Source organism: Corvus moneduloides, chromosome 14, assembly GCF_009650955.1.
Source record: "Corvus moneduloides isolate bCorMon1 chromosome 14, bCorMon1.pri, whole genome shotgun sequence".
In the NCBI taxonomy this organism is placed as follows: domain Eukaryota; kingdom Metazoa; phylum Chordata; class Aves; order Passeriformes; family Corvidae; genus Corvus; species Corvus moneduloides.
In genome coordinates this window covers 16,461,743-16,477,034 of record NC_045489.1, presented here as the reverse complement: position 1 = coordinate 16,477,034, position 15,292 = coordinate 16,461,743, and the positions used below count along the sequence as shown (strand labels likewise).

The 15,292-nt window shown below is 45.6% G+C and overlaps 1 protein-coding gene across 5 annotated transcripts in view; it reads right to left on the bottom strand.

Annotated features, from left to right (window-relative positions):
• MED12 (mediator complex subunit 12) overlaps window positions 1-15,292 on the bottom strand; it is a 36,225-nt gene that overhangs the window by 20,637 nt on the left and 296 nt on the right. For all 5 annotated transcript variants that reach the window (XM_032123532.1, XM_032123533.1, XM_032123534.1 and 2 more), the window contains exons 2-18: window positions 14,992-15,096; window positions 13,993-14,184; window positions 12,152-12,311; window positions 11,404-11,579; window positions 11,011-11,121; window positions 10,197-10,451; window positions 8,179-8,325; window positions 7,792-7,891; window positions 5,687-5,823; window positions 4,798-4,929; window positions 4,279-4,405; window positions 3,440-3,669; window positions 2,932-3,012; window positions 1,895-2,068; window positions 1,507-1,651; window positions 485-603; window positions 190-333 (exon numbers count right to left, since the gene is read on the bottom strand). In XM_032123532.1, coding sequence (XP_031979423.1) covers window positions 190-333; window positions 485-603; window positions 1,507-1,651; window positions 1,895-2,068; window positions 2,932-3,012; window positions 3,440-3,669; window positions 4,279-4,405; window positions 4,798-4,929; window positions 5,687-5,823; window positions 7,792-7,891; window positions 8,179-8,325; window positions 10,197-10,451; window positions 11,011-11,121; window positions 11,404-11,579; window positions 12,152-12,311; window positions 13,993-14,184; window positions 14,992-15,096 — 2,535 coding nt within the window. The remainder of the gene's footprint in view (window positions 1-189; window positions 334-484; window positions 604-1,506; window positions 1,652-1,894; window positions 2,069-2,931; window positions 3,013-3,439; window positions 3,670-4,278; window positions 4,406-4,797; window positions 4,930-5,686; window positions 5,824-7,791; window positions 7,892-8,178; window positions 8,326-10,196; window positions 10,452-11,010; window positions 11,122-11,403; window positions 11,580-12,151; window positions 12,312-13,992; window positions 14,185-14,991; window positions 15,097-15,292) is intronic.

Below are 15,292 nucleotides of genomic sequence, written 5' to 3'. Positions count from 1 at the left end.
ACACACAACCTATTCCTAACAGCTGCAGCCCAGAAGCACCACAATGACCATATAATCTGACCACCTTCATGACACAGGTCAGAGGGTCACCAGTGATGACCAGAGCAGGCCAACTATCACAGCACAGATCTGCTGCCTCTCAGGTGGACAAATCCCTCCCCAGGAAGCACCAGAGCACACTGCCCTTACCTGGATGGCGAAGTCGATAAGACCACTGATATTGAGTGAATACTCCATCAAGTCAAATATGAACTGCACGTGCTGTACCAGAGGCAGGTGGTATGACATTCCCAAAGCAAAGCTGGTGATCTGTTCCAAGACATTACGAGATACCTGCAAGTGCAAGATAACACACAGTCTATCTCCCCTTTCAGAAGTCCCTCAGCAGGCTCACCTCCTTTTTTCTGTCCAGGAAGCTGCTCTCAGTAACACAAAGGGATACAGTCAGGGCCCAAGAAGGACAGCAGTTTTGAAATTTTCATACCTGAGATGTGACTTGGTGCTGATCAAAGTGAGAAAGGTGCTGGAACTTTGCAAAGATATCTTCAGCTGTTGGGAAGGCTTCTGGCTTGCTTTTTTTCCTCTTCTGGCCTTCCTCCCCACCTACCAAAGTTGAAAATATCAGAAAACAGTATTAGGCTTGATTAAACGTCAGCCATCAGCTTCTGACAGTTCCCCAGCAAGATCAGCCCCTGTCATGAAGCATAGGCAAAAGGCCTGAGTCCTAGACCTTAAGTTGATAAGGACTATCTTGAATTGAAAAAAAACCCCAAACATTAAGGAATTCCTAACCTAAGAATGACAGCAGGGCTGACATCTAGTTTATCCCAAATGAAAGTACTACTTGGAATATCCTTCTGTTTTGATTTAGAGATATACCTATTCCCTGATGAGAACAGGCATTCTGGACTGGAGATGCTCAGCCACAGAAGTTTCTTTGTCAGAGTACTCCACCTCTTAAAGCATCATCTTTCTACCACATTTTAAGCTGCCTTTCAGGCATCAGACAAAGAAAGAAAAATTGTAGCCAGATTCTCAGCTGTGGGACATCAGAGGCTTTCTGCTGATTTTGACCCTGCTATCCAAATTTCCTATCCTATGCATTTAGCACGTGCCTGAAGTGTAACAGTGTATATTCAGCGAAGTCTTTGTCAAACATGCATTGGCAAAGTATTTTCTGCTTCTTGTGCAAGGATCTAAATGCAAGAATAAATAAAATAAAATCTGAAAAGCCAAAGTTTTGGCCAGGGTCTCACTCTCAGCCTTGTATGACTCAATTCTCTTCTGAAGACAAGTTAATTAAACAGACATTGCCAGCAGGAAACCAACTGTCTTACTTGCTGGTTTGTTTGAAAACAGAGCAGCACTCCAGACTCATTCTCTAGTACCTCTTACCAGACACTGTAGATTGTGTAAAATCCTTTCACTGTGAGACTCCAGACAAGGGAGTCAGCCAACTGGAAAGATACTCTAACTTCAGAAAGGAGTGTCTCAAGCTCTACTAACCTGTCTCTGCAGTGCTCTTTCTGTTTAAGACTTTTAGAATGTCTTTAGTTATTTTCTTGATTGTATGCCGAGCATCATCCCGTTGTTTTCCAACCCCAAAAAGAACTACCAGCCTTTGGTTACACTCATGACTGCATGACTCCTCCTGGGGAACCAAAAGAGACAACTGCATTAGCAACTACAAGGCTGAATGCTTTAATCTTGCTTCACATCTGGATCTCTGAAAGAAAAATAAAACCTTCATCTCAGAAGCTTTGCTGGGAGTAAGCAAGGAGCCATTCAGAAAAGCAGGACTGCTCCTTACTCAGCCACAGCAGGGAGAGACAGCAGCCTCATGACCAGTGCACAAGGCAAGCAACAGGGGAGCAGTTAGGAGCAAGTCTCGTACCTGAGGAATAGGGAAGTGTGTTGCATACTGGATGTGCCGAGGCTGGTCATACAGGGATGCTAGCATTCCTTCCACAGACTTATCCTTCAGCAGCGTCTTTGCTTCCTTTTCAGGATCTGGCTTTTCAGGGGAAGGGCTGGCTTTAGATTCACAATGCATTGGTGGAGAAAACATCTGGGGAGACATAAGAACAAGAAAACGTAGTTAGGGAACATGGTCATGCAACAGTAAAGATTGCTGAAGGAATGTACATCTGCTCAGGCTTAAAAAGGAGCAGGAACAGGAAGGGTTGGAAAAACAGCCAGTTCTTAAGGCAATAATCAAGGTAATGGGCTAGGAGACTATTCCTACTTTTGCTTCTGGTCCATGTTGTATATTAAGTTAAACACAAAAGGAAATAACACAATAGGAGTAATAAATTCATGGCTTAGATTTTTGGAAACAACCCCTTCCACAGAAGGAGCGAGGATCCTGGGAAAACATATAGCTGTGCATCACACTTGCCTGACATGTACCTTGAAAGGTCAGAAATGGCTGGATAGATGTAGGTACTCAGGCATTTTTCAAGCACCACAAATTAATTTTACTACTAAGTGCTTCAAAGTGTTCTGCTACCATGAGCTATGGCCACAGATATGAAGAACTGTAAACCTGAAGAAGTACTGAAGGCCACACAGTAGGATGAAAGCAGACTAGTGTCTTCTCCCAGGACCAAGAAAACCTCTCCAACTGGTCACTCCCAATCTGGTGCCATCATGGTCATTCATTTCCCATCCACTTCCAAGCAGCCCACTTCCTACCCTGCCCAAACACTGGGCTGGCAGTAGCCAGAGCACAAGAGGTCCCAGGAATGACTGGGACTCACTCTACTCTGAATGAACACCAACCTACATAAATAGGCCTTTTACAGTGGCAACTGCCTTACAATCCAGCCACTTCCAGCAGATACACAAAAGCAAGGCACATGCTGCTCCTGGGCTCCCTACAACACCCTGACCCTACTTACTGAGTAACAGGTAGGAGATGCTGGAACGTACCGAAAAGTCTGTCTTTTCCATGTCATCAAAGAGCATGCTGGGGTTGTGGTCAATGTCCATGGGCTCTGAAAGACCTGTGTCCTGGGAACAGACAGAGCAGCTTTACATCTCAGTGATGCATCAGGGAACAAGAAAATGTTTGTTGACTAGAGCATTGATGTCCATGTTGGACAGCGACAGCAATATGGCACCACACCCATAGTACCTGGCAAGCTGGAGCCTGATACACCTCAAATATCACGGACAGGCCTCACACAGCACCTCATTATATGCTGCTGTTTCAAGCCATGCAAGATTTTCCTATCTACCCTTCTGCAATCTGCAGGTCCTTTCCAGTCACTTAGAACACAACCTTAAATTGAAATGCTAAGGAAAGGTTGGGGGAAGGAAGAGCAGGAAACCGGGGTACATCCTCCAGCAGGTAATAGCAAGGAGGCTGCAAAGCTAGTAAAAACAGGCAAGCACAACACAGAGATGTACAGGAGGGCCATGGTGCTCATGCTCTCACCTCCAGCTTGATGCCACTGCTTCCCTCTGTCTCCTTCCTGTCATGTTCCTCAGCAGGGTCATCAAAGGGTGAGGGAGGGCGAGGCCCATGAGAATCCATGGCAAGATCACCCCGGGAGATGAGCGTGCACATGTAGATGTTGTGGGAGAAGACATCATGTCGGATTAGCTCACAGAACAGCAGCACCAGATTAAAGAACTCCACCTTCTCATTTTCCTTCCCTGGATCAGCTGAAAGGACAACACAGACAGTCAGGGCTATCAGAGTAGTTCTGCACCACTGTAAGCAACACCAGCCACCTAACCTAGGGCAAGAGAACGCATTTCTTGACATGTCAACACAGTGACTGACACACAGTTCTGAGATTACAGGAGGGACTAAACGCAGAAAGTCCAGTTTCAAAAATTAGCAATTAAGTCAAAAGCTCTCCAGTGTCACAGCCCAGAGGCACTGGACTTTAGCCTGGAAGTGCTATTCCTGGGTGTACAAACAGCTGCCTGCATCATTCAGACCTGTTACCCTATCACCCTTAATCTGTTTGCAGAACTTCCACTGAGACTCTGTAACCAGTTAAAAACCTCCCTCTAGTTCTCAGCCTGAAGCAATTCCTGATTAAGCTAAACTCATCTATCCTTGGTCAATGCTCTGTTAACAGAAGTGCCTCTGCATAATCTGTCATCTGGCCCTACAAGCTGCTTTTCCTTCCTCTCCAAGGTAAGCTCTGAATTGCAATGAAGCCAGACAGAGAATTTAGACCAGTATCTACACACAAGAGAACTGCAAGTTTGCAAGAGAGGGAAATCTAAAAACTGGGAGACCACAAGTTCTTATTTACATACTTAGCATAGGAGCTTGAGTGTCAAGGAATTGCATAAGGACATCCTGAAAGACAGGAGCGCTGGCTGCTGAGAGAGAGCCTGAGGAGATGGAGCCCTTCTCATCCACGACTTCAGAATCCCCACACCTCTGCAGAAACAGAAAAAGTACCAACTGCTGACACAGAGGAGAAACTTCCTATCCATAAATCTCAGAAAAATTCTCTTGAAGACTTCTTTTTTTATCTTGCTCTTATAAACAAGCCACCACACAGGTTTCTGTAAGCTACTTCACAGTCTCCAAGTATGTAAGCGCTTCCGCACTGCAATCAGCTGTCCTCAAATGTATCCAAGAAATGGGATAGGCACCATCCCACAGGCTCATTTATGACCTACATTGGGTCAGATGGAGCAAATGCCATAATTAGCAGCACCAGTGACAAGAGGCACTGTGCTCATCAGCCTTTGCCTGTCGGTGTAATCTGAATTAGGTAACCTCTGCTCTCCTTTAGTGCTCCCAGCCTTCCAGGAATAAGGACCTACCTCAGCCTCGATCTCTGCTTGACGCTTTTCCAGGAGTTTGGCCACGACCATGGCCCTGTGGCGCCCAGACCGTTTGTAGCTGACAGCCCATTCACACAGCAAGGCCACCACTGCATCATCATCTGGGGAGATCTGGGGGGATACAAGCACTGCAGTGAGAACCTGAGCCAAGCAGAAAAGGGAAGCAGATATAACAGTGGGTCTGCTCCCCATGGAACAGAGCCTGAAGACTACTACGTTCCCCTCCTCCTAACAGGGAGGACAGATGTCAAGCTAGAGCCCTCCTGCTTTGACTCCATTTTGCAACATGAGTTCCACAGCCCCTGACAAATCTCCAGACTGACTCTGCTCCAGAAAATCATCTCTCTTCCAGCAGCACATCTATAGAGTGCTAATCACAGCACTAAGTACAACACAACTTCTCGACACCCTCATACGTAGTATACAAACAGCCAGTCCTGCAGCTCACTGCCAGGAACCAATGCAGCAGTGGATGCACTGTGGCCCTACACATCATAAATAATACATCACCTCCCAGGCTAAGAGGAACCTGAACTGTGAGCTCCCAAGAATAAGCAGCCAGCCCAAAATATGACCAGGCTAGTACTGACACAACAAGTCCTTAGCACCAATCTGGTATGCAGACTGATATCTTTCATCGGTGAATTCTCTCAAGCTTACACGTATTTGTTGGACTTTCTAGAGCACAGAATCCCCCTTCTCATTTTAGTATTTCCCTAACAGGGCTGCATGAAATCCTTTTCAATGGAGATCATGTCTCTTGGCCAAAGAGACATGTCTCTGCAGACACAGGACAGTAACAAGTGGGATATAAACAAGAACACAGCCACATCCAAGACCAGGGCCCAGCAGCAAAGTCCCAGAGCACCTCATGACTGTCTTTGGTCGGACCCAGCCCAAATATCCTGTTATACAAGGAATCCAAAGAGTTGCTGAAGTCAGATCTTTCAAAGCTGTGACTGTCCAGAACTTCTAAGGTATGCAAGACACGGCCAATAGTGAAACCTAGAAGAGAACAGAGAAGAGAAATGTGTATTTGGCACCTGGTACAACAGACTCTAGAGCAACACTAGATGTGTTCTCAAGGTCAGCCAAGGTTAGAAAGGCCTACACCTCATATCAAGACCAGTTCCACAAGGAAAAAAAAGATGGGTTGTAGCTGTAGGTGATTCTCTTCTAAGAGGAACAGAGCGTTTGGGCCCTTTATCCAAACGCCAGATGCACCCTTCTCTAAGGGTAAAGTCTGATGCATTTCTGGGGCCCAAGTTATGGACATTGAAATCATGAAACTTCCTAGCCTGGTACAGCCCTCAGACTGTACCAGTTCCTGGTCTCCCACACAGGAGGAGATGAAGTTGCAAGTGTAGTCCAAAGATAATCAAAAGGGACTTCTGGACCTTGGGACCGACCATTAGCAAGGGATTCTGGAACACAGGCTACTTTCTCTTCTATCCTTCCAGTTACAGGCAATGACATTGGAAGAAACAGATGGGCCCAGTCTGTTAACACATGGCTCCATGGCTGGTGTCACTGCAAAAATATTGAGGTTTTCTGGCAATGGGAGGGCCTACACAGCACCAGGCACACTGGACTGTTCAGTGTATGAGAAACTGGTTGGACAGTCACAACCAGAGGGTAGTGGTCAAAGGCTCAGAGTCCCAAAGGACATCAGTGATGAGTGGTGACATAGACAAAGATCAAGTGCACCCTCAGCAAGTCTGTAGATGACACCAAGCTGAGTGGTTTGGTTGATACTCCTGAAGGATGGATGACATCCAGAGGGACCTGGACAAGCTTGAGCAGTGGCCCATGGGAATCCCACAAGGTTCAACAAGGCCAAGTACAAGCTGCTGCACCCGGGGCAGGGCAACCCCAGTACCAATCCAGGATGGGGGATGAACAGCTGGAGAGCAGCCCTGCAGAGAAGGATTTGGGGGTGCTGGTGGAGGAGAGGCTGGACATGAGCCAGCCATGTGCACTCACAGCCCAGAAAGCCAAGTGTGTCCTGGGCTGCAGCAAAAGCCCTGTGGGCAGCAGGGGAGGGAGGGGATTCTGCCCCTCTGCTCCACCCTGGAGAGACCCCACCTGCAGTGCTGCCTCCAGCTCTGGGGTCCCCAGCACAGGAAGGACATGGACCTGTTGGAGTGAGTCCAGAGGAGGCCATCAAGTGGATTAGAGGGATGCAATGCCTCTCCTAGGAGGAAAGGCTGGAAGAGTTGGGATTGCTCAGCCTGAAGAAAAGGCTCTAAGGTGATGACCTAACTGTTGCCTTTCACACTAAAGGGGGCTTACAAGAAAGCTTGAGAGAAACTTTTTACAAGGGCAGGATAAAGGGGAATGGCTTAATATTGAAAGAGGATAGACTGAGACTGGATGTTAGGAAGAAATTCTCCCCTCTGAGCATGGTGAAGCAGTGGGACAGGTTGCCCAGAGAAATTGTGGATGCTCCATTCCTGGAAGTGTTCAAGGCCAGGCTGGATAGGCCCTCAGCAACCAGATCTAGGGGAAGGTGTCCCTGCCTATAGCAGCGAAATTGAGACTACTTCATTTTTAAGGTCCCTTCCAACCCAAACTATCTATGATTCTATGAGAAGTTTCTGTGAGCTCATTGCTTGGGCTCATTGCCCAAGGAAATCTGTACCAGTCAGGCAAGGGTCCACCCATCTTAATATCCTGACTTTCACTGTGGCAAACAGCAGATCTTAGGGGAAAGCATCAGAGCATGGCACATAGACAAGAGTATAGTTCCCTGGTACATATTTCCAGCTTCCAGTAACAGAAACTCCCTCTATAACTGGAGAAATGGATCCTTATAAGATTTTGCACTGGAAAGAAAAAGAGCCATGTCTTACTGCTGACAGTAAATATGAACAGTAGTAAATAGGAAAAAATGAAAAAGAATAGCCAGACAGGGATTTTATCAGAGTAGCACATGGATCAGGGGGAGAGAAACTTTAGCCTACAGCAAGTTACCTGCTGTGGTTTCTTGGCACTTGTCAAATGACCAGCGAACCTCCACAGCCTGGCCACGTTCCTTAATCTGCTGCTCAATTTCACGCAGCTTTGCCCGAACCTAGAAACAATAGACTTGTGTAAACATACAAAAGGATGCCTTAGAAGTCCTGTGAACAAAATTATTAGAAAACAGAGACATTGACAGCAATTCTACTTAAGGTTAGACTTTGCCCATCTTCCAAGGACATGACTGTCTGGCTTACAGCAGAATGAGAGCACTTAATTCCTTGGGAGTGAGACAGCACCTCCAGATCTGCTTATCACACAACATGAAAAGAAAATTCTGAAAGAGCTAACAGCTGTAATCCCAAACCACAAGAGCTCCCTTTTCTGAAGGCTGCTTACCTGCTGTGTAAAGGCTGAATTCCCCCCTGGCATGGGCAAGTTGGATGGGGCTATAGGCAGGTGGTCCAATGGAGAGCCAGTCTTTATCCTGCTATCAGTCAAGGAATAATGCCACACAAGGGCACTCGGGCAACACAAAATTATACTCTGCAACAGATAGAAAAGTCGGTATCACTGAGCAAATTAAGGCCAAAACATTAAGTTACATGACTTTCTACAGAACTAACCACTACTTCATCCTATTGTCCAAGCATTCATTATCCTGTATACAACATATTTACTATTTGGATGGGGTTTTCTTTGTTCTAAGCTCTGAAAGACCCTTTGGATCATGGTCCAATGCTCCAATGCACAATCCAGCCCTCATGGTCCAGAACCAGTGGTTACATTATTGACTTACAACTCTCATCAAGAGTAAAGTCTGAGAAGAAATAGCAGGTAACAGACCCAAACTAATTATACCATACTGTTTGACAACCACAAGTGTGATTATTATAGTAACAATACCATGCTATATGCATTCTCATTCTTTTATGATCTTGTACACTCACATAAACACAGACAAAACATCACTGAACAATTCCTATAATATTCCCCTATACCTTCTGGCTCACAAAGCTGCTTTAGACACTCAAACTAAGGAATGTGCTTATCTTGAGAACATTTCAACAAAGGTTAATTATGTGCACTCTTAGAAATGCAGCTGTTTCCACTGAGACATACTAAAGATCAGACCATCATTAACCAACGTTAACTTTTTAAGCAGGTTGTGCTCGAACTCCAAATCAGCCAAACCTCTGAGGTGTATATGCTCATCTGTTTTCTCTAGAGTAAGCTCCAAAACACAATTTTTACATTAAAGACATGTTTTATCACATAGAAAATAGAAATAAAAACCCTTCAAACTTCAACAGAAAGCAAACAAAGCCAAAGACTTAGTAAGAATGCAAAGGGGTTATTTATAACCCTACATTGCTCTCTAACCCTTTCAGAAGGTCCTTACTTCTAGCCAACTATACTACAGGAATTTTCTTTATCTCTTTCTCTTTTTCCCTGAGAGCTGGCTGGCTGCTTCTTGATCCTGTCAGGGCTCCTTCATCTCAAGTTTCTCTCTTGAGCAGCAGGTACCCAAGCTTTGTGCTCTCTTCCTCTCCAACTCCTGCTCCATCCTGCACTGGATGGAACCTTCCTGTCTGGAACCTTCTCTGCTTTAACAAGTCTTTTCTTCCCTGGAAGGAACTATCTCCACTCCTTCTGCATGGACCCGCCTGAACTAGTCACTCTCCTCTTGAAGGAGAAAAACACAATCATGAACGAATGCACACACTGAACAGAACTTGCCTATCTTTTCCTGACACAAGGACAGTAAGGACTGAATCCCAGTGTCACAACAGCACCTGTTCTTCAAACATAACATCTATCAATAAGGCTTTGGCAAACTTGCCCTTTTACTGCAATGTAAGGTTTAATCAATCCCACCTAAAAAGAATATGAGTTTAGAGTAGTTTTCAAAGCCTGCTGCCATTCCTAAACCACTAAATTCTTCCATAAAGTGGGAGGGGCTGTTTCTTGTGTGTGCTGTTCAGTTGTGGGGGTTTTTTTCTTTCTTTTTCTGTGGGAACTTTTTTCCTGATGCGGGAATGTTTGTTTTTAAGAGTGGCCAAAATTACAAAGCACTTTCATCTCTGGCATAATTTCCTTTCCTGGATGACAACCTGCTATGGACATACACAATGGGAAGTAACCCTTTCTTTCCCATCCCTTCTTTGGTAAAGCTTTCCCAGCCATGTGAGGCACCTGTGAGTAGAGCAAAATGCTCTATTCCAGCCCATTTTTCTTATGCAAGTCAGTCAAGGGCACTGCAACAGCACTGATGTCTGACACAAGCTCTGTAACACATCAGCAAGGATGGTTTGATACTTAGGAAGCTGCTGACTCAGACTGTAACGATTTTTTGGTGATGGCACACAGTGTAAATTGTCCCTGTTGACCCCAGAATCACCATCACTTAAACCTACCTGAAGGATGCAGCTGAGCCCATACACCACTGGCCGGTGCTGGGGGCACAGTAACAAGTCGCTGAAAGGGCTGGGAGGAGGATTCCCTGCAGCTGGCTGAGGGGTGGGAGTTGAAGGAAGAGCATTCCCTGCCTGGGCAGATAGGATGTGTGGTGGGTGCCCACCAGCACCATCCAGCTGCATAGCAAGCCTGCGGGTGCAGAAGTAGGCCAGACGTCTGGACAGGTATGCAGACTGCACAAACTCTCCAGAGTACTGCAGGGAAGATGGAAGGAGGGGAAAACATCCTTGTCACAAGAAACACAAGAAAAAAACCCCGACCTTCTCAAAGTACTACAGTGTGTGACACTGCCTTGAAGAGGCAGTCCCTTTTTACAGAGAGCTCCTTAGCATCATGGATCACCCCCTGGCTACTAAGCATCAGAAGAACCCTTGAAATGCTCTCTGGCAATGACTTCACATATAAAAATGTACCCACACCCAGCCTTCCCAGAGCTTCAAAGGTGTGCCTAGAATCTGTTGTAACAGAAAGAAAGAAAAAAGCAGTTTCCAGGTACTGGTGCACAATCAGTAGAACGATCACAGCTGTGACACGGGCAAGGATTACCAAGTCCAGTGCAGGAAAAAAGGGTAAAGGAGAATAAAAACCAGAAGAGAGCAGGACTAGAAGGACATCCTTGCAAGAGCTAAGAAGGATGCTCAGAGGGACACTCCTTAGGGTTACTGGTACAAAATAACTCATTAATCACTTAGGCAATAGGAAGGGGACAGCCAAAGCACTCTCCTAAAGCAAGCGGAGTGCCTTTCTTCTCACCCGCAGCAGCAAAGGAAGGAGCATTTTCAGAAATTCATCTTCTCCTGACCGTATCTTCTCAAAGCACTCGAGGACCCATGTCAGGAATTCATGCCGGTCCAGCATGCCATCCTGCACACAGATAAAAGCAGACCAAATGGACAGAAGTTGAAGTAACCTCCACTTAGATAAGGCAGAGCAGCAGCAGCAGCTTGCTTTCCAACAGTGGAAATAACTCTGGAAGTTTTCACAGTTCTGTGCTACCCCTGTCCTATTACTGAGTTCAAAACTGCGTATAGTTCTAGTGGTCTATTCACAGAAAGATGGTATTTTGCAGAAATAAATCCTTTGGCATCCACTCCTCTCACCCTCCTCTGCTATGCACCCACCCAGCAGTCTCTGCCAGTCCCTCACCTGGAACATGAACATAGCCAGTTTCTCATTGTAGTCCCACTGCTTCAAAGCCTGTTCCACCTCTTGGGGCATTGGTCCTGATGGTGAACCACAGCCTTGCCCTGGCAACTGTCTGTAGAACTCTGCAATTTTCTGCAGCTGCTCTGACAGGTACTTGGTGATGATCTGCGTCCATTCTGGAGAAAACAGGTTAGCAGTGAGCACTGTGGCAACCAGGAGCAGGAAAGAACCAGGATGGTGCATAAGTGGAAATCCAAAGAAATGAGAACACAGCCAGGGAACTCTCCTAGACCACAACAATCTGGAGCAGGCCAGGATGCAAAGGATGTAGGATCTAGTAATGCTTAATGAAATTGGAAACACAGACAGGGAGCAACATACCAAAATTCTCTGGGAAATACACACACTCACTTGGAAAGCAGCTAATCAGTCATCAATAAATTGAAAATTTACAGTCTTTGTATGGTAAAAAAAAAATAGGTTAGGCAGCAAAGGAGCTCAGTAGAACTTAATAGGGAGAAATAAAAGTAAGGCTCCCAGAAAGTATTTATGGCCACTAAGATTTAATTTTCAGTATACTCTCACAGGTGGGCCTGTTGTTCAGACAGTTACGCATGTCAGAACCCAAGGATTTATCAGCAGGAAACAAGTTTGTATGGATTTCCAGGCTACCTCTTACTAATCAAGAGCAGGCTAAGAAGGAAACATCTGTGATGGACAAACCCAGTGCTTCACACAAAGTGCTTACCAATGAAGGGATCAATGACATGACGCTTTTTCACCTTCGTTTCCGTGATGGCAGCATAATAGGCACAAGTCATTTTGATAAGCCACGCTGCTCTCATTACTGGAACAGTGTATTTTGCCAAATAACCAAAGACTTCTTCCTTCTTGCTAAAGATGGGCACCTGTAACAGAATTGAGAGGGAGAACTGAACCAAGCACTTAGAATAGGAACTGAAGCAGCTAAAGTAGCTATACCTGCTGTAGGTGTGGAGAATGTCAAAAGTGAACAGAGCAACACAGCACCTCTACTTCAAAAAACCTGCTGCCAAAATTCACCCGTGGTCAGAAAGCAACAGTACCAGAGCTGCATTTCAGTATAAACAGAAACAAAACAAAGTGAAAGAAGACAGAAAATGTAATTACATCACTCTAAATCCACACCCTGAATCCTGCAAACATCTTGGAGGTTATCCTCCAGAGAGCACATAAAGAACTATGAAAGATACAGACTAAGCACTGAGTCAGTAACGAAGTATCTGACATAAAAAGTGAAGACAAGATGTTTCATTTCGTATACAAAACGAGTGGTTACAGAAGTCTCAGAATATCATGAATACCTAACAGAAGACTGTGAGAAACAGAGAACTGAGTACCATAGTAGGAAGGAATTTACTAGCCCAAGATTCAAAATTCAAGAAACAACATAGGAGGAAATCATCAGACTGCAGGACTATAAACCAGGAAGCAATAACACACTGAAGGAAAAGGTACAGCTGTGGGGCTCATTTCCACACAACACTCTGGAGAGCAAAAGTATGTGTGTTTTCACAGAGGAATGAAAAAAATTCACAAAAACAGGCCCATTTGGCAGGTATCTTCAAATCCCTGAACTACTGACAGTTCATTGACCTGTTATGTTTCCTACATTCTTCCCAATTGAGGCCAATTTCCAAGTGGCCTCAAAGTCAGACCACTTGGCTACTGACAGTCGCTCTTCCACATCTATGTCCATGAAAATTGATGCAGCTCATTGCAAAAAAATAGGGGAAAACCCTGAAAGGTTCAAGCCTTCACCATGACCTCAGGAAACTGACAGCGCAAAGAAGGACTAAGTTTATAAAGAATCAGATTCTGGGAAAATCTGATTACTTTATTTTCCCCCCCAGGAGTGACTCAGACCATTTCGCAACTGGAAGTTATGTTTTTCCACAATGCACACCAGATTCCCGAGTACCTTGTTTGTAGGCCTCCCCTGAGAGAGAGTTATCTCCCTTGCTATCAGGCCTGATAAAATGCCAGAGTAAGACCCTTCTTTCATATCCTACAGAATTCACAGCTATAAGGAAAATACTTACCCCTAGACTCCAGGGCATAAAAATACTGTAGGCCTGGCCAAGACCAAGTGTTAGCACACATACTCTCCTCTGCCAAAAAGCAGGAACACCTCACTGAAACAGAAGTCTGGGAAGTCATTTAGGTGATTATTTTCAGTAATTCTCACTATGACTTTTGAGGACTTGAAAAACCCTTCACAACAGAAATGTCCTAATCTAAACAACAAACCAAATGCAACAGTGGCAGCTCTTCTGAAAAACAAAGGAACTTTAAAATAAATCAGTCATGTCGTACAAGCCAGAAGGCAAAGCTGAACACACCTCCAAAGAATAGACAAGAGACGAGTTCTCTAAGTGTGGATGACTACAGTCAGGGCACTACAAATCCTACATCCACTCTTCAAGCTGAAAGCTTCCCAAGATGTATAGACAAGAAACTTCTCCAAATAGTAAAAACCTTCAGAAAACCTCCAGAAACAAACACAGATTAAACTCTCTGCCCTGCCAGGCTGCCTCTCCTGTAACATACCTTCTTAGCAAGATGAGTGAGGGGCTTAGTTCCAGCCAGATCTGTGAACCAGTTGTTTATGGCACTCTGAGAACGTGCTGTCACCAGCCAAAAGTTATCCTTCTGATTGACCTGGGGTTTCCGTCTCCCTGTGTCAGGCAGGGTGTTGCACCGCAGCTTTTCTGCAATAATACTGCTAAAATTTGAGCTGATCTGGAGGAGAAGAAAAAAAAAGGATTAATTAAATTTCAAAGGTCAAGACCTGTTCAGTGTACTTAAAGTCTCATTTACCTTTCCTACTAGAAGTCTCACCAGTATCAACTTTTGAAACACAAAGCACTGCCAATAACTCCTTGTTGTACTTGCAGAGATGAATGCTTTTAGATAACTCATACAATAACCAAGCAGGGACTCAAGCTGAGATGGACGCAACTCTTTACAAATACTTGTCAAACCAGACAGAAGGCTCCTCAGACAGAAGTCAGCCAAAGAAAACAAATATACTGTGCTTATTGATTGCCTTCCAACCCAGGTCATTACTAGTTGTTTTGTCAGGAAGTCAACATCTTAATTTCAGACACTGGAAAAATGGAGTTGACGCCTATTATATAACACCTATTTTAAAACTTCCAGATGTTTCAAGAAATTGTACTTTTCTTTTACCATGGCCATCATGTAACCAAACCAATAAGAAGCTTCCCTCTCCTAGTATGATAGCCCTCTTCCTTAATTGCAGAATATAAGGAGTCCTAGATGCTGGCTTAACGAAGGCTGCAGACACAAACCTGACCCTAAAACGCACTCAGCAAGAGAAGAACCTCCTCTCTCAGAGGTGGGACACAGCTCTAAACGAATGCAGAACTTGGATTCTACAGAAACAGAGGGTCAAGTCTTAAAAACACCCATAAAAAAGGGAAAGATCTAGTTCTCGACACAGGGAAAGAACGAGATCCAGGACTGTCCAGGATCCAGCAGCCTGCCCTGCCAAACCTGCCCCTCGACTGTCGGGACGCCTCTCACCTTCGCCGGGTTGAAATTGACATTTTTGGCACTGCCGTGCTCGTCCCCAGAGACCGCCGGCTGGTTATTGAAGCCTTGCTTGACATTCAGCGCAGTCAGCTCATCCTGCGGGGGAAGGACGGTCAGCAGGGCCCGGCACGGCCCCTCCGCGCCCACCGCCGCAGCCTCTGTCCCCGCCGCGGGGGCTGAAGGAGGCGAGGCCCGGCTGCTCCCCCGACCTCCCCCAGCCGCCGCTGCCAGGCACCGCCCAGGGCAGCGCTGGGACACCGCGACCGCGACTCCCCCGGCCCGGCCAGCGCCC